This window comes from Anser cygnoides, chromosome 2 (assembly GCF_040182565.1).
Source record: "Anser cygnoides isolate HZ-2024a breed goose chromosome 2, Taihu_goose_T2T_genome, whole genome shotgun sequence".
Classification (NCBI taxonomy): domain Eukaryota; kingdom Metazoa; phylum Chordata; class Aves; order Anseriformes; family Anatidae; genus Anser; species Anser cygnoides.
In genome coordinates this window covers 8,458,797-8,481,113 of record NC_089874.1, presented here as the reverse complement: position 1 = coordinate 8,481,113, position 22,317 = coordinate 8,458,797, and the positions used below count along the sequence as shown (strand labels likewise).

Genomic DNA, 22,317 nt, shown 5'->3' with positions numbered 1-22,317 from the left:
CCCTCAAGGGAAGCCCACACATCTGCAGGTTATAAAATACTGCAGTCACTGTAAGGTAAGAACAGGAGATAAAAAAATTTCTAGGCAAAAGGCCAATTTGGCAGTGAAAGTACTGAAGGTTCGGGAGACAGGTGTGAGATAGACCTGGATAAAATTTTGGTGCCTCCGTCCTCTCTGTGTGAGAAGGAGGAGCACAACTTAAAGGTAAGCATGCAGCCTGACATAGTTAAGAAGGCTAAGCAGATAACTAAAATGGTCTGTTCAGGCTTCACAATCTACAGCAGCATCCCTACCAGTGACGTTAAATTTGTTAGGAATCATCAGGCACTCAGATACTGGAAAAAGTTATGTTGGTGCATCCAATAGGCAGTACCAGGGCCCATTTTCTCCTGTCACTGCAAAGCATTCACCCATGACACTTGCATTTTTTTTTTTTTTTGACACAAATCAGCACATATCATGAATTACTTCTTTTTTCAGGAACAAATAACAAAACACTTCAAAGTTAAAACCATCTGCAGTGGAAGCACTACATTCTTTAGAGATAAGCCATTTTTCAAGAGTGCTGTACAACTCTGCTTTTCCTTTCCCAATTCAGTTATTACTTAGGCCACTAGAAATCCAGTGGAAATTGGAAAATGCTGGGTCTCAAATACGAGAGATTCTGTCCTGCACCTTTCTGAAAACATCTTGGCCTTAAGGCAGTGATTTCTTGCTCTCAGGCTCTGAGTTCAATGGGTGCTGGCATGCACATGGATTTGTTTGATGATTTTCATGGTGACTTGTATGTATGCATGAACTTCTATAACCATTGTGTGCACAAGTGCTATTGATGGAGTGTTAACATGGAGGAGAGCTTTCTTTAAATGGTTGTCAAATCTCAAGAGGTGTCCACAAAAATTGAAAAACCCAAGAGTGTCTGATTTTATTTAAAAGAGCAGAAACTAGAGGAAGGGAGGAACGGAGGAAGAAATCATTGTTAACATTTTCAAAATGCTTACACAATGGAGGACATATCTGCATCTTGCAACAAACTGCCTGGAGTCAGCACTGACACAAACCAATAGTCCCCACAGCACAGAACATTGTACTGCATGGGATTGGAGGCTGAAACACTTCATGATCATATTAAGATTCCCTTTATGCCAAGTGTGGGTAATATGGGTTACCTACATCACTGAGATGTCAGGAAGAATATTCTAAAAAGTAATTTGAAGATATAAAGCACAAAGAAAGCATAAAGCATTGTTATGAAACTCCTTATATGTTGAACGAGTTAATTTAGCAACATAGAACTTTCTTTAAGGAGACTATATTTAAACAGCATAAGCCTATAATTATATTTCTTTATTGTTAATAATTATTGTTCATATAATAATATAATATAATGATAGTTAATAATAAATAGCTATTTTAGAGCATCTTATGTCCTGAGGCCTTCCAGTGCCTGTCATATTCCAATTAAAAAAATATATATATATTATCTGACTGAAATGGCAATGCAATTCCACTTTTATGTCTTAGGTGCAAAGAAAAGGACAAAACACAACATGATTGTCTGGTGCCCTAAAGTCTGAGAAACTGTTACCTTTGCATTTTTAATACTAACCAGCAGACTTCCCTTGGTTTCCTAAAATTAAATGCCATCATTTGACTACATGGCACTTCAAATGTGTTTCTTTCAAGTGTGTTACATTTTTAGTTGTTTTCAGAAGAAAACAGAGGAAAAAATAAATGGCTAGTAACAGTGGAAAGCTTTTTAAAAACATGGTTTTTAATACACAAGAAAAGTGAGCCTTCAAAGCTTGTACATAAGCACCTACATAATTGGCTGGATTTTCAAGAGCACTGAGCTTGCAGCAGTCCCCAGTGAGACCAGCAATAGCTTTTGGATGCTCAACAATTTATCACAACTCAACAATTTCCCCCCTGGGCATTATTTACAACTATGTGGTAAACAGAAAGCTAAAACATTTGAGACTGTCATTTTTGGTTGGACTTGAACACCTAGCTCTATTAGGCTCCCCTGAAACCTCCCCAAGTACTTCCGTGTCTTTTTTTTTCTTTTTTTTTTTTTTTTTCCTCTGGATCTTACAGCAAGAAACAGGCCTAATTTAAATGAATACTGCAAACTAAGACTCAAATGTCAAGACTGTATCATGCTGGTAAAGGTTACATGAAGTAATGATTAATTAGTCTTTTTCCTCATTCAGGTTTTACTTGCCTGTCAATAAAAGACACTAGATGACTGCCTGGCCAAAATATGCATTATTTCCAGCTCTTTAATATCACTGAAAAGTAGGCAGCAGTTCAATTTGCCAACAATAATTTATTGTGTAGAATCAAAATTCTGCAAGCAACCTCTTCTCATCTGTTACTTTCAACATCTCCTACAGCTATATGATTTTCTTTCTGGCTTTTTGTGTTAACTGGTCACCTCCTGCCAGATCCCAGCTATCTAAATAAGACTCTGCAGCTTGCTCAGTGGTTATAACTGTGTTTCATCAATACAGAGTGCCTTCACTTCACAACAAACAGGATTGTATATTTCAGTAGCATTACCAAGATAAAATACAGGAGGATATTTATCCCACTTGTTTTTTAAAAAAATAAACTTAGGAACTACCCCAGCTTTTTTCAAGTTGAGCATGTGGTCGGAGTTTGAAGTAATATTGAATTGAACAACAACAACAACAACAAAATAAAATAAAAATGAAAACATAGAAGTAAATAGCTTGCAGGCACTGAAATCTGCCGCTAAAAATGGACAGGAGACTTCAGTGCCATCCTCAGCCATCTGCCCATACTGCGGTGTCAGTGAGTACTGCAACAGAGGCACTGAGGGCACACACTGAAGCTAAGCAGTGGGAAGCAAATGCTTCTGGTCACCTGATGCCTCTACAAGCCCCCTTCTGGGTGGGAAGGAGGGAGCTGGGAGAGCTAGCCACAGCAGCAGCTACTTCTGCAAAAATCTTTCCTTCCTAAAAGCCATAAAACCTGCAAGCAAGAGTCACAAGTGAATTTTCTGTATTGTTTTAAAGAAAACTCATAGCCTTCTCTTGGTCATTCAGATTTTTCAAAGCAAACATCAATGATTTTATTGGTTTGTTTGCTTAAGCTAATAGTATGGCTTAACATGCATTTTTGTGTATTCTTTCCTCCCTTCGAGGATATGAAAGACAATGGAATGTAGTGATGGTTAATATTTGCAAAGACAATTGGAGGAAATGGGCATGTGAATGCTACACCTTTTTCAGACAAACCTAGGTCTTCACTTGTGTGTGTGCACTACCAATACAGTCCATCCTGAAGAAACTCTGAACTGACATTGATATATTCTTGAGTTATTCACATTATCCATGCTGATAAAGAATATAAAAATGTTGTTCAACAGTCTGTTGGCTTGGGGCCATGGACTAATCTTCATTTGGCAATTGAAAGTTTATATGATGGAAAGAAACTGTGGAAACTGTCAAGTCAATGAAAAGTAATGAAGTATAAACTTCTGAATGTCACCTAAATTCCGTCTCCTTAGAGGAATTGTCATCTCTTGTTTTATCAGCAGTTTCAAAAATGAAAATAAATACAAGTTATGCATTACACCTGACGAGCAGCAAACCACATGTAAAAGAACAAAGAATATTTGGTGAATGGCTTGAAAAAAATTAATTCCTTTTTCCTCACAAAAACAGTTCCTCCTTGGCTGACACAAAGCATTCACTCAAGAAATGGGCCAATAAAAAAAAAAAAAAAAACAAAACAAAAACCACACACACACACACAAAAAAAAACAAACACCACAGACATTCAGTGGATATTAGAGCTCATGTTTCTGGCAACCCATAGATATTTGCGACTAAAAATATAAGAACCTAGATAGAACAGGAGAAACAAGATATGGAACATAGTTTGAAGAATGTGTATCATTGTCCCCTACACAGGGACAAACCAGAGAAAGAACACACTCATGTTGCTTCATTGTGATATCTCATTAACTGTTTCCCCAAACCTCTGGCACATCTATTCTTTCAGTTTCTTTTAAAGTTTCAGTTATTAGGTATTTAAAACCCACAGGAACAAAACCATAAGCTTCTAACTTCTTTTAGGCTGCAGAAAACAATTTTCAGAACAACATATTTTCTTGGGTTTGGTAATACCCCAGCCTCTCAAATCTCAATGTAGAACTTTCTGAAATATTTTGAGTTAGGAGATTTAGTAGAAACAGCCCTGCATGGATGAACTGCATACTATGGAAAAAAAAAAAAACACACAACAACAACAAAAAAAAAACACTTAATTTCAAGCATCTCTAATTTACAGCAAGGTGAACACTGAAGACTTAAAATCTTGGCTCAGCCTGTGACAGTGGCCATGTGCTATTGATCCCTGTAGGCTTTCTGCAATTCACCTCAGGCTGCTGAAAAGCCAAAATAAATAAATAAATACATAAAAATAAAAATAAATACATAAAAATAAATACATAAAAAATAAAAATAAAAATAAAAAGTTTTTTTCTGGCATGAGGTACAGGATGACAAGTTATTTACTGACCCACACAGATGCTACAAGGCATTATAACTGGCCAAAGAAGTTGTGAAATTTATAGGAACCTCCAGGCATTTCTAGGAACCTACAGGAATTTCTTGGAAGAATACCAGACATTGTAGAGTCAGTGGACATAAAGTTTTGGTCCCCATGTGCATTCTAGTCACCTCCCACCTCCAGGTCAGGAGAAGACCAGTGTGAACAGTGTTTTCCCATACACAAGAGGATGTTATTGGGTTTACCCAACAAATCTTCTGAAACAACTGATGAGGAGACAAGGCCTGCAACCTTGTTTCAGAGTGTAAACTTGGCCTGATTTTTGTTGTGGTCCTAAGCCTGAAGTCCATTTCAGGCCAGAGCTCCATCAGACTTCACAAAGCAGATGACCTAAGAGAAGTTTGACTTCTTAGAGAAACATTTCTCCCATTTCTGACAGACTAGTACAGAGAAGAGCCACTTAAAATATTCAGCTCTTTCTATCATAAAACACAGATGAAAATAGAATATGTCAGCTGGAATAAAACTGCCAGTTACAACTTTTTTGCTTTTGCAGGTTTACAGTCTCAGTTTTCTACAGGAAACTGGGCAAAGTACATAAGGATATGCCCAGTCTTAATGCTTTTGACAACCCTTCATACAGCCTTCTCTGCATGAAATGCCAGGGCCAAGACGACAGAGTTGTGCTTGGACTGGAGACCATCTGCTTAATATATGTTATTCCTCTTCTGGTCAGCCTCCTTCTCTTGCCAAGTATGTCAGGTGGAGGGAGAAACACAGACTGAGTAAGAAGGGCACACTTAGGCTCATTGCTTCACCACAGCTAGGAGCTGAGAACAGAAGGAAACCAGCAAGCCCAGGATATAAACAAGGGGGAAAAAATATCAACAGCCCCCAAAAATAAAAACAAACAAAAAAAAAAGAGAGAAAAAAAAAAAGAGAGAAAAAAAACAAGTACATGAATAGTAACTGAAGTTGGCTAGTCCTACCAGGAGATATCTATTCAAATAAACAAGAGAAAAATGAAAAGCCTTCAGCAAGGAAAGTCTAAAGGTTCACTGATCAATAGAAATTTTATGAATGGACAAGCCTTATGAGCTAAACTGTTTCCAGAGCTATTTCAATCAACTTCTCCTTGGATTTTCCTGTCCCTTACATTCACAAACTGTTCTTTGTTTTATCAGTCTGGTTTAGCTTGCAGTGTGAGAATAAGACTTCTAATTATATCATGACTTGCAACAGCAATGTCAAGCATCAATATAATTCATGTAAAAATATGTATTACACCTTACAAGGAAAAGACCACAAAGAAGAATTCAATTTAATGCAACTGAAGCCTCCACTGATTAAGTTCACCAAGATTAGTCTCAGATACTCATTAGATTCAATGGATCAGCATTCTCAGCAATGTTTGCAAATTAACTTTTACAGCAGACATACTGGGGCATTAAAAATATAAAAAAGAAGGCTACTAGTATTGTTAGATTCTACTAAACTGTGAAGTGTCAAGATTGCTTAAGTAGTAGAAACACAATTTAGATACAAGTCTGTGACCAAATTTCCCACGTCACAAGGAGCAGTCAATACTTGCTACACTCAGCACAGTGACATCTACAGCAACATAAATTTAGGAAAAAATAAAAAAAAATCCTCCTACCTTGAGCAATTCCTTTATCAATTACTATGGTGCCTCAAAATCATAAAGAGCCTGAAGTTTTTGCTAATTACCTCCCTCAAGCTATATCATCTACTTTGCAGTAGACGGTTTTGTACAACTAGTAAACAATGGCTTTGTGTCTCTTTCCTCTCTCATTTTCATATGGGTTGTGTTGCCACATGTTTTCCCTGTAAATCCTTGGGTTCCTCTCTACTAAGAGTCACAAAAAGTTGCATAAGCATTTAAAAATAACCTGTTTGCTCCTGTCCATGAAAATGGACAGATAAAAGTGTGAGGTTGTCAGTGTACTCAAGGCTGGTTACAACTTAATGTAACATTCATTAAAACCTACAGCCATATGGAGATTAAATATCATATCCCTTTAAAACCCGCACAAAAAAAAAAAAAAAAAAAAGTTGAGAGGTTGGTCACAACATGTAATTAAGGTAAATTAAAGACCTGAAATACATTCCACATAATATATCACTGTATACATTCACCCCCAATCAATTACATATTTATTATGGTATTTCTGACAAGTTAAATTAACAATAAATTAATGTCTAAGTTGTGAATTCACTTCTGACAATACTATACTACAACTAAGCCTTAAATATCTGCATGTAACTATTTGGCTACAAACATAAGCGAAGGTAATGGAGTCAAAAAATGCAGACTAATTGCTTCAGTTGAAGGCTTATTATCTCTCCAATTTCAAGCTCAGCAGCAGTTAAGCAGTAATACAAACTACTCTGGCATTGTGAACCCTTATATAAAATTCCCTCTTATTTTTATCTTGGTTAGCTTTTATAAACAATAAAAACAACAGCCATTTGTTTTCAGATTGACAAGCGATGTAAGCTGAAGGGTTAAAAACAAACAATAACCCAAACACTAACAGTTCAGCTGTGAGACTTGCCTGCTTTTATAGTTTCACAGAAACTCTTCTCCTTCTGCTTTCTATTTTTTTTATTATTATTATTTTTTCATGAATTTTTTGTGTGTAATCTCAATTTAACTCTTCTTAAGTACTTCATCCTATCTCATCCTCCTTCACCAAGAGACACGCTCAGGGCTTGGTTCCCCACCCAGCCAGGACTTGTGCACTCCCATCCATGAAAAGAGATGCAACAAGGGCACGAGGCTTTCCCACACAAGGAGGTTGGCTCTACCTATGCCCACTGAAGAGCTGTAAAGGACGTGAAGTTTCAGGCAGCACCACATGATGTCTAGGATGATGTCTAGATGCTTGTGCTCTCTCAGTGACTCACTGTGAACCTCTGTTGACTAACTCCCTCCATCCCAGCACGTCAATTTAATAAAATTAGCCTATCCTCTGCACATGTTCATTTACAGCTTGACTTTTTCAATGTGGTCATGGAGATGGGGAAATCCCTCCCCAGGGCACCCCTCCTTCCACAAGGACAGTAGAGATTCCCCTGTCTTATCTCCAGCCTCTCCCATGAAGGCTGCTGGTCATAATGCTGGCACTGCAGGGCTGTTTAACAAGAGAAGATCCCAAAAGGGAGTCCCTGTTGTACATCTGTGACCAGATGTTGTCCAGCAGGCTAGGACAAATCCCACTCTGAGAAATGGTCCATCTGTTGTTTCCACCTGCAGTTTTGATCACAAAATCATATCTCATAATATTAATAGCCATACATTGCTAGCCAGTTACTGTCGTGCACCATGCATCATACATCATGCATCTAGCACACATTCTCTCTCAAAAAAGGTTTTACTCCAGCAGCAGTAAGGGCACGGGTAATCAGATAATCCAGGGATGAGTTATATGAAGGAGAAGAAGAAAAGCAGAACCTTTTCCCTGTGCAAGAAGAGGAGCTTAACCTTTTTTTCCCCCCTCCTGTTCTTCCAGGGATCATCTCAACTGGCAAAGCCAGCTGCTGCTTTTTCCCCACCATGCCCTCCCATGTGACAGAATATAAGGCAGAGACTTCAGTTAATGCATTATTAAGTATTTATTTTGAAGACAGGATATTTATGAGGAGACACAGGGAGTCTGAGAGGTGGTAAAATATAGCTGTCTTCCCTGATTCCCTCAAAGCAAGAAAATAAGCAGTTAGCAGCGTGTTACAGGATGGAGAAACTGAGACAAGGCACTGCTCAAGGATACATCAAGATTGCCCAGTAAAGGCAAGAGAAGAGGTAATGCTCTGAACTCCCTTTATCATACAAAGCTTGTGGCTAGTCCTCACCTTGCAACTCCTTCCTCTGTTGGTGCCATCACATCACCCACATGGAGATCAGCTGCTGTTCTTCACTGTGAGCCCTTGGGAAGCTTGCAAAGCCTGCTGAGACCCTTCACCAACTGCGCTCCTGGGAACGGTGTGTGTCACTGCTGCTCTGTACAGCAGAGCAATGACCCTAACCCTACGCAACATGAGCACAGCTAATTTACCTCCCTGCCTCCCTGCTCCTGCGATCACCTCCATGTGGGATGCAAAAGGGTGCTGCCATGCGCTCACTACTTCCTTACAAACCAACTGCCTACAAGAAGCTTCCTCTTCCTTCTTAAGCCTCTTTTAACACCAAATCCTGCTGTGCTTCTGCTGTAGCTCCCATAACTCCTCCAGACAGCAGTTACTCTTTAGCTCACTCATCTATTCTCTCATTTTCCTTGATCTATGGAGGATTTTCCTGCCCTGCATAGTTTGGGCAAGGAGGTGGGAGGTAGCCATTTCCATTTCCATCATGATTAACAGCTCCCTCCACAACATCCACAGCTTTTGTAAAGGGATTTTTGTCTACAAGCAGCAGACTCTGATCTTCACACTTGGCTTGTGGTCTTCAGCCTTGGCTCGTAGTCTCATCCTGACTTTCAGGAGACTCTTCTCCATCAGTCTCCTGAACCCTGAACTTCAGCCTGCTTCTCTTGCTTCTTGGCTTGCACTTCTGAAAGTTTTTTATTTTTACCCTTGACTGCACATATCCTTCGCTCATCATCCCTTTATCTACTTTCCCATTTAATCTGTGTGGGCTTCTAATTACACCACAGTATTCCTATTGAAAATAAATAAATAAATAAATAAATAAAAATTGAACTCCTCCTTCTCGGAAAAGGTCTTTCTGCATTATGCAAGAGAGAGCTGAAAGATGTATCTGTATCTTACCTCAAAGTCTAAAATTGCTTCAGGTTCCCAAAATCTTAGAATCTGATCCAGTCCCTAAATTTTATTTATTTATATATTTATTTTTCTCTCTCTCATTTGCAAGTCAGCTTATAACTATCCAAAATCCTCCCAGGATTTACCTTTATCTTGATCTTTTTCTGCTGAAGTTCTTATTCATATCTAATGCTTCAGAATGAGTTTTAATTTTCAGACTTTCTCCTATGACTCTTGCCATACATTCTCTAAATGTCAAGGAGTACATCTCTCTAATATCTTGAGTACTTACTTATACAGCCTGAGTTCCTACAGTATCTCAGAAGCTCATAATATTTCATGTACTTATCCTCAGGAGATCCTATTGTTCTTGTTGTTTTTGTTTTTATCAACATAAGGTGACGATGGACAAGAAACTGCTGACTGCAGCCAGGGACCTATGTCTAACATAGTTGCTTAAAGCCACAAGGGAAGTCTGTGGCACAAGAAGCGCTAAATCCCATACTCAAACCACTGGACCATCCCTGAAATCTAGCTGATAATCCCACTCAGGCATTGCTCTTTAATCAGAAAATTATATTAACTCATCCTTCTATTCTTGAACACCTTCACTGAATTCAAATATAGTTTTCTCTTCATATTTATGTTCAGGAATGGTTTTGAAAACTTGCTCAACCCACTCCACTCCATCCTCTCACTTCTGCAGTCAGTGTTACTCCACAACCGCAGCTGCCCTTTGGAGAAGGGGTGAGCTCAGCTTTGCTGTTCTGCTGCTGCCAGCACTCTCTCTTCTCTGAATCTATTTCACCTACTTAAAGCCCACTTCAGAGTCAGAGAAGGAAGGATGGAAGAACAAAAGACAGGAAGAAAGAAAGGAAAAAAGAAAAAAAGTCTTTAATGCAAAACATAAAGTACATAAATAATAAATAATACTGTACTCTACATCATTTAAAAGTAATACCTTTTCTCACATCGTCCAAAGTGATCACGATTCGTGGCAATGTAATGCTTTATAAAGGTCACAAAGAAGCAGCATTAAAGGCATAAGAACTGAAAGCAGCTAAAAACATTGTTCATGAAATGACTGTAGCAATGCATAGCACTGCTAATGGACCACAACTGGAGTGAAGCATTGGATGTTCTATGATGAGTTAAAAAAATAAAATAAAATAAAATATTAAAAATATTTTTTTTCTTACTGAGTTCAGACCAAGTATCCCAAGACCTAGATAACTGGTTAACTTCAGAGACAAGTTATTGACAAATTATTCTGTTTTGACCTATCAATAAAAGAAAGATTTAATGAGAAAGACTGAAGAATAAGGTATCCATGTCAGAGAGAGCAGCATTCAACCAATACTGTCCCAAGGACCAGAGGTAGAGCACATACCATGAGTAATCTCCACTTGACCTGTCAAGCTATAGGCACAGTTTAAAGTTTACACAATCTCTAACGTCATCCTATGCAATTACACCACCCCTTAGAAGTTGTGCACTTAGATCTACAGCCACAATACAGTGTTGGCACATCTGAGGCCTTCCAGAAGCACTTGCATTTCTATACTGAACATCAGAAAAGCTCTTCTACAGCCTTTTCCCTTCGAGATGTCAGTGTTATGCCAAACATGTTCCTTTCCATCTCTGTCTCCCCCTCCTCATTGCTTAGCTGCCTGCATTCCTCACAGCAAATTAACAGCTTGAAAAGACTGCCAGTTTGATGCAATTTCATGTTCTTGAATACAGTGTTCTCAGGAGCACAATTACAGAAATTTAATCTCTTGAGAAATAGATCAGATACCATTAACAGAATGAAACACAGATGTTCTCTGCAACTTCCTGGAGAAAGCCTGTGTTGGGTCTACAATAAGATATGTAATTTACAGGGCTGTTATCAACAAAGAATGGTATTGTTTCATATTAAAAAAAAATAATAAAAAAAATAGGTACTTAAACACCTAATATTAAAAACTTTCATTAGAACAAACATACAAGAGCCAACAACTTTGTTTTCTATACAAGTTAAGAGTCATAATTCTCTTCTTTCTTCTCTTTGACAGACAGTTTCCACAAGCAGACACTGCTCCCTGATTTCTACACGGCTGTAATAATTAGAGACAGAAATCTGCAGCGACTCAGTGAGAATAAGGGATTCTCACAAGCAGGGACTCACCTTTGGGATATGACAGTTTTCAATTCCAGCCAAGAATGTAGGAGCTTTGCTATCACAAGTCACTGAGATAATATGCTAAATTAGCTCATCTCCTGGGAGACTCACTCCCACCTGTTCAACAGCCCCAGGCCAAGCTCTTCCCAGCCCACTGTCGAATTTGGGTAGTGCAGAGGTATGTCACGGTGCTCCTCAATTACTCTCCATGGATTTTATGCCACTGGGGTGCTGCAGTGGGGAGTCTGACTATGCTAGCTAATGGCACTGTAAATCAGAGCCTTCTTGTAATACAGTCAACTTTTGTCTGCTTCCGAACACAAAATTACAATGTTTTATCTCAACCCCTCAAGCACAGAGGATTCACTAGTGGCTCTTCTTGGTCTAGCATATGCTTGGGACGCTATTGACAAATAGAAGGGCAAAGTCCATTCCCTATTTCAACAGATAAATTTCACAACTTATAATATGTGCCTTAACCTGTTCTACACTACATCCTGTTTACAACATGGAGGGATCCTGCACTCTTTGGAGTTGTATTGCTCATGTGGTGGAAGGAGACTTCAGGGTCACAGAGAATCAGGATTATTGTGGTCTTTCAGATGAAGCTTGAACTAACCAAGATATTTGGCACTTAGGTACAATGCTTTGCTGGACAGACCTTAGGTAAACAGAGCAGATCTGAAAGGATTTTAATTCACACCTTAGAGAAAAAAAAAATGAACACTTAAGATTATCTTCAGACCCACAAGCACAGCTCACATGAATTTACATTTATTTAACTACATCCCCCCAGCCCTGCTGAAGATGTGGAGTGCATCTAATATTTTTGTTCAGATCAGAAGAGCACTACTGAATCAAATCTCACTACTGAAGTAAATCTCACAATTGTACCCACCTATCAAGCTTTAACTCACATTTTTGAGTGGCCTCAGAGCATACAAACTGGCTTCCCTGTGGATGAAACTAAATGAGCAGATGCTGTTCAGCCATTAATGGACATTCACACCAGTCTAGAACTATCCTGAAATAACCTGCTTCTTGAAAATGTGTATAATATAAGCTTTGGGACATCAGTACCATCCCTCTCACGCTCAAGGGTCCACACAACTTTCTACTGTAAGCTCAGCCATATTTTTTACGTTTAATCTACTCTGAGAATGAAGTGTCAGCACAGGACTCAGATCTTAATGGTTGAGGTTATTTATGACCTTGAAGGAAGACAACAGAGCACACAGGGATTGACTCCCCTTGCTACAGAAATTCCAGAGTGACCTGAATTATAAACACGTAGGGAAAAAGTCTACACAACATACTTCCCCCCACCTCTTTGGACAAATGTACTCAAAAGGAGTCACATTTTAGCATAGTATATTAGATACTCCAACTGTACTCACTTTGCAACACACTACAGGCTATTTCTGTGAAGTACAGAGTGGCAGGGGAACATTAGGAACATGAAATATTCATCTTTCATCCTTTTATTCCTGAGCCTAGCCTAGGTTTCCCAAGGTAAATGTGCTCTTTCTCCATTTGAAGACACCTATCATTTGGAATTTCATCTGTTCTGTAAAATTCAAAATTGATTATCTTAATGACAGTTAATAGGCAGAACTGTTTTATTGATCTAATGCCACTCCTTCATAGAGTCTACTTCAACAAGAGGCAGCCCTTGAGTTATTTTGCTTCCCCACTTAATTTTTGGCCTTGTACATGGAACTGCATGCAAGCAATCATTAACTACCTCGTCTAGGATGTGTGCACTTTGGAGCAGGATCTCAATCCCTGCAAGTCTATGACAGTTCTCTATGCAGGAAAAAAATAAGAACAATCATTTATTCTGAGTGTTCAAGTATGAAATTAACCAATCACGCCTTTGAATACATTTTATAAGAGTTGTTCTTTGATAATCTCTGATCCTGTTATCTTTGGTATGCTGACTCATTTTTCAAAATACTGAAAAGTCTCATAGTAGCATTATGCCTTTTACCTCATTTTGCCTCTTTCATAAAAAGAACAACAACAAACCACCAACCTCCTTATTTTTATGTATGACTGTAGAGATACTTGCATTCCCAAAGGCCATTAAAAGTAACAAGAATTAGGCTAAGCTCAGATATGAAATATATTAGACCCTAAAAAATTTTCAGACTCATGTTAAAACACAAACAGCTTCAACAGGCATAAATTACCACAGCACATTTACCCTTTAATTGACCCGCTGTTGCTATTTTCTTCTCTCTGTTTTCCTCTCTCTCTCTTTTTCTTCTTTTTCTTTTTAATGGAAAAGTGGTTTTAATAGAATATTCATATCCAGCTAACAATCTCCAAGAAAGAGACCTAGATTCACTAGTCCTGCCTGATCCCAAGCCTATTAGTGTCTGCAGGGTTTTCTATGGACTTCTGAGCACTAGATATAGCAGAAATCTGACTGTAATCATTGCACAATACACTCTATCTACCTACAACCATTTGAACAACAACAAGAAAAAAACATATTTGTGGCAAAACCGTCAAAGCATACAGAGGCAACTACTTCTGACTTACATCTTCATCAAACAATCATAACTTGACTGTAGGAGACATTGTTACACACCACTTACAGGATGTTTTCTGTTCATGATGCCCAAAAGACTTAAAGTTCAGCCCCATGAAATAGGTCAGCAAGGAGATAAATGATTAAAATTCTGAATAATTTAACCATTTTGCAGGTGGGCAATGTTGCTTATCAGGAGGAAACTATAGAAACATTTTTAATTAACAAAGGGAAGAAAGAGATATTTATTCCATGGCTTCAAGCAGGTTAGATAGTGCATTTTTTAACTCTGTATCTTAATCATTTGCTAATTATTACAATTTTTGCAAATCTCAAGGCAGAACTTCCCTTCATTTCTGTATAAACACGTGGGTCTAAATTAGATTTTTAACTTATGCCCGCAAAGCTTCTGCAGGTGATTTTAAACTTTCCCCACCCTGTTCCTGCAGTGTCTTTTCGTGCCCAGTTTCAGTTTGGATTAGCAGGGTAGGACACAGCCAACTGTGTCACTCGCCTGCCTCTGGATCCCAGGGATGTCACAGCGATGAATATAGAAAAGGGAGTCACAACCTCTTTACGACAGCAGCAGCTGCTTTAGAAGATTCAGTCCTCCACAGACCAGCACTATACTTTCAATTTTATCCCAGCTACAATTTTCAGTTTCTTGATTATTCTTATGCAAGAAAAGAACCTCACCAATTCTTGAAATACACAAGCCAATTTTCAGCTGGAAATAGAATATGAATGGAGTCTTTTTTTCTGTTTGATCTATTTTAAATAAAATGAAGGTTTAGATCCGTGTCTGGTGTTAAAAGATAAAAGTGCACAGTAATCAATGGACACAGGCTAGCTTCAAATCCCCACCGTAATGCCATTTGACTAATATCGTATTATGAAAACAACAACAAAAAAAAATTATGGGAGTGAGCAAAGTTGCTTGCAGACTTGAACATTAATATTCATCAATATCATTGATATTTATATATGCCTGATATTTTTATTTCATGCTCACACTGGGGCAGAGCTGAAAGAGTGTGTACCTTCAGAATATTTAAGTGTACCATATGGATATAATTGCAACTCAATCAGTTGTAGAATATATTCAATCAAGTTTCTGCATAATACTAAAGACCTATTCTGGACATTTTGTACTTCACTGTGGAAGAGAGAAGTAGCAAAGACATGGCAAGTCAGTAGCTAAATGGTATTTGACAGGTGAAACCACTTGAAATAAAAGCAGCGCTCCTTTATAAAGGGCAACCGACTTGTACTCCTCAAGTTACCCACCCGACACTTTCACACAGCTCTAAGAAGGAGAGGGGCAGCCCTCTGCGTTCAGCGAAGGCTGGCGTGCACCCCTTCCCCCCAGAAACACAGCCCGGTGATGCTGGGCTGCAGCAAGCAGTGACAAAAATACGTATTCCAAAAGCAACGGAGAGAGAAACAGGGAAGCATGACAGAGGTAAGATTAGATGGAGGCACAGTTTCTTTACCCTCAGCATCAAAGTTGTTTTCTTTTGTTTTAACTGGTCCCTTCAGCCTGCTTTGGCCACTAGTAAAATGTCACCCTGGTAATGCAGAATTTATGGTGCTATCTGTGGTGTGAAGGTGCCCAGCGTCTCCCCGTGCTTCTCCCTTCCTTATTTCCCTAAAAAAGCACCAACTTACAAAAGAAACACACAAAAAAACCCCGTGCGAGGTTCTCAGCCTATCAAGCCGGGAAGAACTATTTTAAGGATTAATTTGTGTCCTGAGAGCTCTGTTTAAATTATCCTCCCGTGCTGTCCTGACGGAGGATTAAAGCGGAGAACTTGCGGCGTTTAAGGAGGGGATAAAGGGAAGGAACTAGAGCGGCCGGGATGCGCCCGGGGCCGGGCGGGCTGCAGCCGCTGCGCCTGTGCTGGGGCTCAGGGATCGCCACCAGGCTGTCCCCTGTGTCACCACCTTTAGCAGTGCCTGTCGTTTACAGCTGAGGATGTCCCCCCCTCCTCCCCCTCTTTTTCTTCAGCCACCCGCTGATTTTTATTTTTTTAAAGGGAAAGTTTCTACTTCATCCTATCCGGGTAAGTGCAGTCAAATAGGAATGCTTAAAAACCCAACAGGCTTGGCAGAGAAAATGAAGTCTTTAACTTTCTACCTCTACAGAAACACATAAAGAGCCTACCAAGAGACAGAAAAATGAATCAAGTTCGGGTAAGGTGTAAGCACTGCAATTTCCCCCAAATCCCTCCTTATGGCAGCTTTTGCTCCCCGTGACACTGGTGGCACCTGAGCAGCTGAGCACAAGCTGTACCCTGAGGTATCCCTCCAAGGAAATATCAACCAAAAAAATAAATAATAATAATAATAATAAAAAAAAAACAACCCTGAAAGTGCTGGACAAAGTAAGAAGCCAAAACCCACTTTTGCAATTTTATGTCCATCTGCAGGGTGGCCGCCACTGAGTCTTGCTGCCCGCCTGCAGCGAGAGGGGGCCTCTGTCCCAGCATGCTGCCCCACACATGCACATAGCGAACAAGTTACAGAGCAAACCCCTGAGCCTGGAGGGAGAGGTGCAGTCTGTTAAAAATAGCAGTTTCAGCCTCCCCCCCCCCCCCGCCAGCCTCCAGGCACACCGAGAGAGCAGACCTTGAGCCCAGCTACAGAGTACTTTCCTCCTGCCACTGACTGGTGACTCAGTTGGCAATTTTAGGAATGCACACCAAAAAGACACACACAGAAAAAAATTCGTAAATCATACAAGAAACACAGCTATACAATGCAAATCTACATCTGCTTTAAATCGAGGAAAATAAGCATTACCTGTTCTTGTTGTTGGGCTTGTTTCCCTGATGCATTTTGTTCCTTGGCTGTAGTCATGCTCACCTATTTGTGCCCACTGCAGTGGCAAAAAGGATTTTACTCTGTGTGTGTGTGTGTGTGTAAGCTTGTCTGTGTGTGTTCAGACATACACGCACGCACACTCACACAAAGACTAAAGGGATGAGTAACTAGTCCATCACTTAATCACCAGCTGAGAAATTTCCCACCCCCACGAAAGGAAATAAATAAAAACGCCACGTCAAAGAGGAAAAAAAAAAATCACTAGTCTAGCTGGCTTCCCCCTTGAGCCTCTAAAATAAAAGCAGAAGCAGGAGCAGAGAGAGAAAAGGATGCTGTGGGGGCTTCTTCAATTAGCAACAGCCTCTGCAATCGTCACAGAAACAATGATAACTGCTTGGCAACCAGCAACTGGCAGCCGGGAGCTGGGAGGCAGCGCCGTGGTCCTCGCTCCCCACCTCCGCGGCGGCAGCCCCCGCGCTGCGCATGCCCCGGCCGCCCCCTCGCCTTGTGCCGCCCGCTCGCCCTCCGCTCTGCCCTCGCCTGCTGGAACCCCACTGTGACCACGCTGGAAGTCCCAGGGCTGCGGTGGTGGAGGGGGTGGTGATGGTGGTGGTGGTAGTGGTGATGGTGGTGGTAGTGATCTTGGTGATGGTGGAGATGGTGGTGGTGATGGTCATGGTGATGGTGATGGTGGTGGTAGTAGAGGTCATGGTGGTGATGGTGATGGTGGAGGAGGAGGATGCTCTCCCATCTCTTCCCATCGCTGAGGATTTAATGTTTCTGGCAGAAGGAAATTGGTGTCACGGGGCAGGTTTGGAGGATGCACCGGGTACTCGCTGGGGATGCACCGTGGGTGCAGGTTCCCACCAGTGGGGTGCTGAGAGTGCAAATGCACCCTGGGGAGGTTGGCATGTTTAATGGGGTAAAACGAGACCCCCTGGCCCTCTCCAAATCCCTATTGTGATGCAGCCACTTTGTAAATCCCCTATATTGTTTCCTCCTGCCCGTGCTGGTCTCACGCAGGGTGACACAGGAGCTGCCCTGCGTGCCCCACTCCTCACTGCCCGAGCCCTCTCCCTGCAGACTCTGTACCACAGCAGAGATCTCTCCTACAAATAAGCCTTCCTAGTCCGCTCGCCCACCTGGCTGTCAGTATGGGGTAGGGAGAAGTGGGGTGTGCTGAGTCTGAGGCATAAACCAAGTACTGCTAGCCCCTGTGGGACCCCACGCCCTTGGACAAAACACAAAGGCTGCTTTAAATGGGCTCAGGACTAGCACAATTCGGGTTTGCACACCTCCACTTCAGGTGATCACAAAAATTTATATGTTGCTGTTTTCCACCTCCTCGCCTCCTGCCCAGCACACCCGCTGTGCTGGGCTGCATCCAGCCCAGAGCCTGGCTCCGTGCTGTAGCGTTGTGTGAAGCTAAATATCCTCTGTCGTGGTGCTGAGATCTCTGCTGAGCCAGCAGACCACTAGCTAAGGAAAGGGAATATTAGGACATTTATCTGGCGAGCAAGTGTTTGTGCCCCATTTGATCCTCAGTTTTACATCACGCGTTTAGGGTATGAGGTTGTGTTCACCAGGAACATGGCTCTGCTGGAGGCAATCACTCCTTCCCTCCGGGATGAACTTAATTGTCAGCTCAGGGTCACACCAACAGCAGGCCAAGCTTTCCTGGAGGTTAGCCCCTCTCCACCAGAAGGTATTTCTGCATTTCCACCATTACAGAGCACATCAGTTCATGGAAATTACGACATAAAAAATCTGCAACGTATAATTGTGCTGGTAGGAAACTGGACAACTTTGCCCGGTCCCAGCCTCCAGAATCTAAGAACAGCTCATTAAAGAAGTGAATAACACCTCTCTAACAAGAAGCAATAATTTACATTTAAATCTAATAGCTTGTGTCAAAGTCTCGCTGGGTTACTCTATGACACAGTCCCAGCTTACACCACAATTTCATCTCTTTAGTCCCAATAGTTTAAGTCACAATATTTTCTAGATGTTTATAGTGAGGTTATTCTCACTCAGACATTTTTCCCCAGCCGTCAGAACAGAATTACTTTCAAGGGCTTATACAAGTGGATCGGTTTGAATTTTCCAATTGGCTTGGTCTATTTCCCCACCTGTTGTAGGTAGTAATGAAGTCTTGCTTTACTCCACACTTTTGCTATTTTTCTTCCCAAGAGGAATTCAAACTAAAAAAAAACTGTGTTTTGGCTTTACACTTCCTTACAGCGTGTCCTGGAAATTTCTGTAAAACGGATCCTCTCACTGCATAGACCATTCACAGTGTCCCTGACCCCTCCTGGCAGTCGCTGAACTTAACAACACCTTTATTGGAAAGAAATATATTTGTTCCTCTCTATTAACCCTTGCATGCCCTTCCAATGTGTATTCTTTTCAGTTAGCAATTTGAGACATGCAGTTTTCATTAGCTTTGGAAATGTCCACTCTTCCTTACATTGTAGGTTTTTTCCAATAAGCTTATTGTTGGATACATAAGAAGTTAATTGTGTTAATTAGTTACGTTAGCTATGCAAACTCATATAGCTTAGCCTCATTACATAGGTGTGTTATGACTCCAAGTGTTCCCCCAGCACATCACGGTGTTTTGGCACTGTTATCCCAGTGTTACTGAAATTTGCTGGTGTCTGTCTGGTGGTACCTTTCTTTCCCTTCTGCCCATGCATAGGGTTTCTTCCCCTCAGATGGCCTGAGCTGCTGCTGGATGTAGAGGAGGGGGACAGCCACGTCCTCCAGCTCTCTGCCACCAATCTTTTTTGATCAGAAGGGTCCAGAGGTTGCCAAACACTTCCTGGGGCACTGCTAGAAGAGGGAGCAGTGGACACTGCCACTCACACTCATTACTTATAGGCACTTATAGCCACTCACACATTAGCAGGACCAAGGTCATCCATCCTGATCTCCATGTTGTGCCAGGGTACCAACCAACTTTACTGCTTGGCTGCATCATCACATATGCAAGATTAATCGTTCCCTATTGCAGGACAAGAACCAGAATCTGCCAACCTCAGCAGCTGCACAGGCAGGATTTACACAGATAGTCCCATTTAGTGTGCTGCAGGAAGCCCTTCTCACACCCTGCCACCCGTGAACAGCCTCCATGAATCTACACTGCCCACAGTGTGCCACCATTGGGACTGCTCAGGAGCATCACTGTGAGCACAGGCAGCTCTCAGTTAACCAAGGTCCATGTTCAGAATGCCAGCTACAGTCACCCAAATGACATTCCCACTCAATATCAATTGGCTCCTTCAGCACAGCAACAGGACAGTCATTTTCATCCTACCTGAAGAGGATCCAGTGACAGGTGACAGAACCTACCCCCAGCTTCTCAACTCATATTCACCCAGAGTGCTTGTTTTAACAAAATCGCACAGCGCCGCAGTAAGACAGACAACTTGCAATTATCCTGTACCAAGTAAGTCACACGTGTTGGAGCATCTTTCCTGCTAGAAGGGAAATGCCTCATTCCCCTGAGACTGGCAGGAACAGAATTGTGCTCTGGGATCACTCTAAAAAAGGTTCCCAGGAGTTCTTGGAGAGCATCTTCACCACCACCACCACACTCCCTCATGCTCAAAGACTGCTGCAAGCCTTGTATGGTGCAAATGGGAAACAATGCTGCAATGGTTCTGTAAGAAAAGGTGAGCTGAAACCTTAAAAGTCATTGCCATGAATGCCCATGCACAATTTGTATCTAAAACACAATAACAATTGTGTATGACCACAGATATTACAATGAAGAAGCAGCAGTTTGTTATTGCTCCCCAAAATTTGGGGCTGATCAGCTTACAGAAGCTATCTTTAATCCTGCCCCCCTTGCTGGTGCAGGCCTCTGCTGCCCATGGAGGTGGAGCAGCCCCTTTACGGAAGCTCTAAGGAGAGCTCTGCCACCCCCTGCATGTTACAGAGCCAGATCCAACAGCAGGCTGTGCTTACAGGAGGCTCCCCAGCTGCACACATCTGTAGAAGGGACTAGGCAAGGACAGGAATAAGCCTGCAGCTGCTGAAGGTAGAGAGTTATTGGATGCAGAGCCTTTCTGCTCTTTTGAAACCTGGGGTTCTGACTATTTATCCCCCCTTCATCACCACATCAAGGAATTTGAAGCCAGTGGACAGAATGAGTAGAAATTAGTCCTACTTGATTAGCTAAACTTTTGTGCAGTCTGCTAACGTTCCCCCCCCCCCCCCAAATGAAATCATGTCCCATGGAGAGCTACATATCTGAAATTCTTAGTGGAACTAAAACATCAGTGCCTTAGGTGCTGCAGTGTGCTACCTGCAGCAGAACACAGCACACAGTCTGGTTTTGTACAGATAGTCTCTCTGAGCTTCACACCATAACATACCAGGTCCCATTGGCTTGCCTGGTTTACTTTAATTTCTGGGAGGACACATGGCCCAGGAACACACACACTCTGGCAATCTGTGGCAATATAAAAACCTACTCACATGTAGGTTACAAAATAAAAGTGCTAAAATTACAGTTTTTTAGGATACAGTGTTATAGAGGTAGGAGATGTTAGTAAGGCAACTCTGTAAGAGAGACAGACTGCCAGCACAAACACCCACTATGAGAGGAGTTTGTGAAAGTGTTTTAGCCATGGATTTTAGCATTTAAAAGGTGACCGCTGAATCTTGGGTCAAAACAGATCCACAGAGCACAAGGTGAGCAGTGCTCAGTAGGTATCTGTGCTGTTTTCCCAGGGGGTGACAGCAGGATGGGGACACAAGCTCCTGGCAGCTCCTACAGTAACTATCTGGAGAGGAAGGTCCACCTGACCCCTGCTCTTCTAAGAACATGGAAAGGGAAATCCAATTAATCTCCAAGTCTGATTTAATACATCCGCAGCTGACTTATTCTCCCACTATTTCAGCTTTCCGAGAGGATTTCAAAGAGTGGGGAATTAGAGGGAAGGGGCTGTATGAAACAGTCTGTCCATAGCATCATTATGGTCCTGCAGATGTGCCAAGCCATGCTGGTGACCAGTTCACCCTCTGCAGCCCCAGCCTTGTGTCATCCACAAGAAAATCAACGGTATAACTTCTCTTCATTCTGGCCTCTGTGGTCAGAGGGATATGTGCTCCACCACTACAGATCCTATCACAGATCACAGTAAAACCATGAGAGTTTCATGGTTAAAAACTCCCTGGGCAGGATTTTATGCTTTTATAGGCAACTGAAGCAGCAAGGCACACTGGATGTTTTCTCTGGAGGTCTCTGCTATGTGCTTGTCTGAATAAGCTTTGAAGAGGGAGAATTTAATTTTGTAGCTTTGAAAGCACAGTTTGTGCCCTGCCCCTCTCCAGAAATGTGACAACAGTAATATCACATCATTGCACAGCAATGGCCCCAGCTGGGATTGGGAACTAGAAACACTGAGATGGTAGATCAGCTATTTCTTCAAAGGCAGAGCATCTCTGTTGTATACACACCATT

General features: G+C 41.4%; 1 protein-coding gene across 5 annotated transcripts in view; it reads right to left on the bottom strand.

The window, feature by feature from the left end:
* DPP6 (dipeptidyl peptidase like 6) overlaps window positions 1–22,317 on the bottom strand; it is a 553,890-nt gene that overhangs the window by 236,624 nt on the left and 294,949 nt on the right. Inside the window, exon 1 of one of the 5 annotated variants that reach the window (XM_048062458.2) lies at window positions 16,827–17,314. The exons of the other annotated variants lie outside the window; for them this stretch is intronic. Coding sequence (XP_047918415.1) covers window positions 16,827–16,883 — 57 coding nt within the window. The 5' untranslated portion in view covers window positions 16,884–17,314. Of the gene's footprint in view, window positions 1–16,826; window positions 17,315–22,317 lie in introns of those variants that run through there. 5 annotated transcript variants of the gene reach the window in all.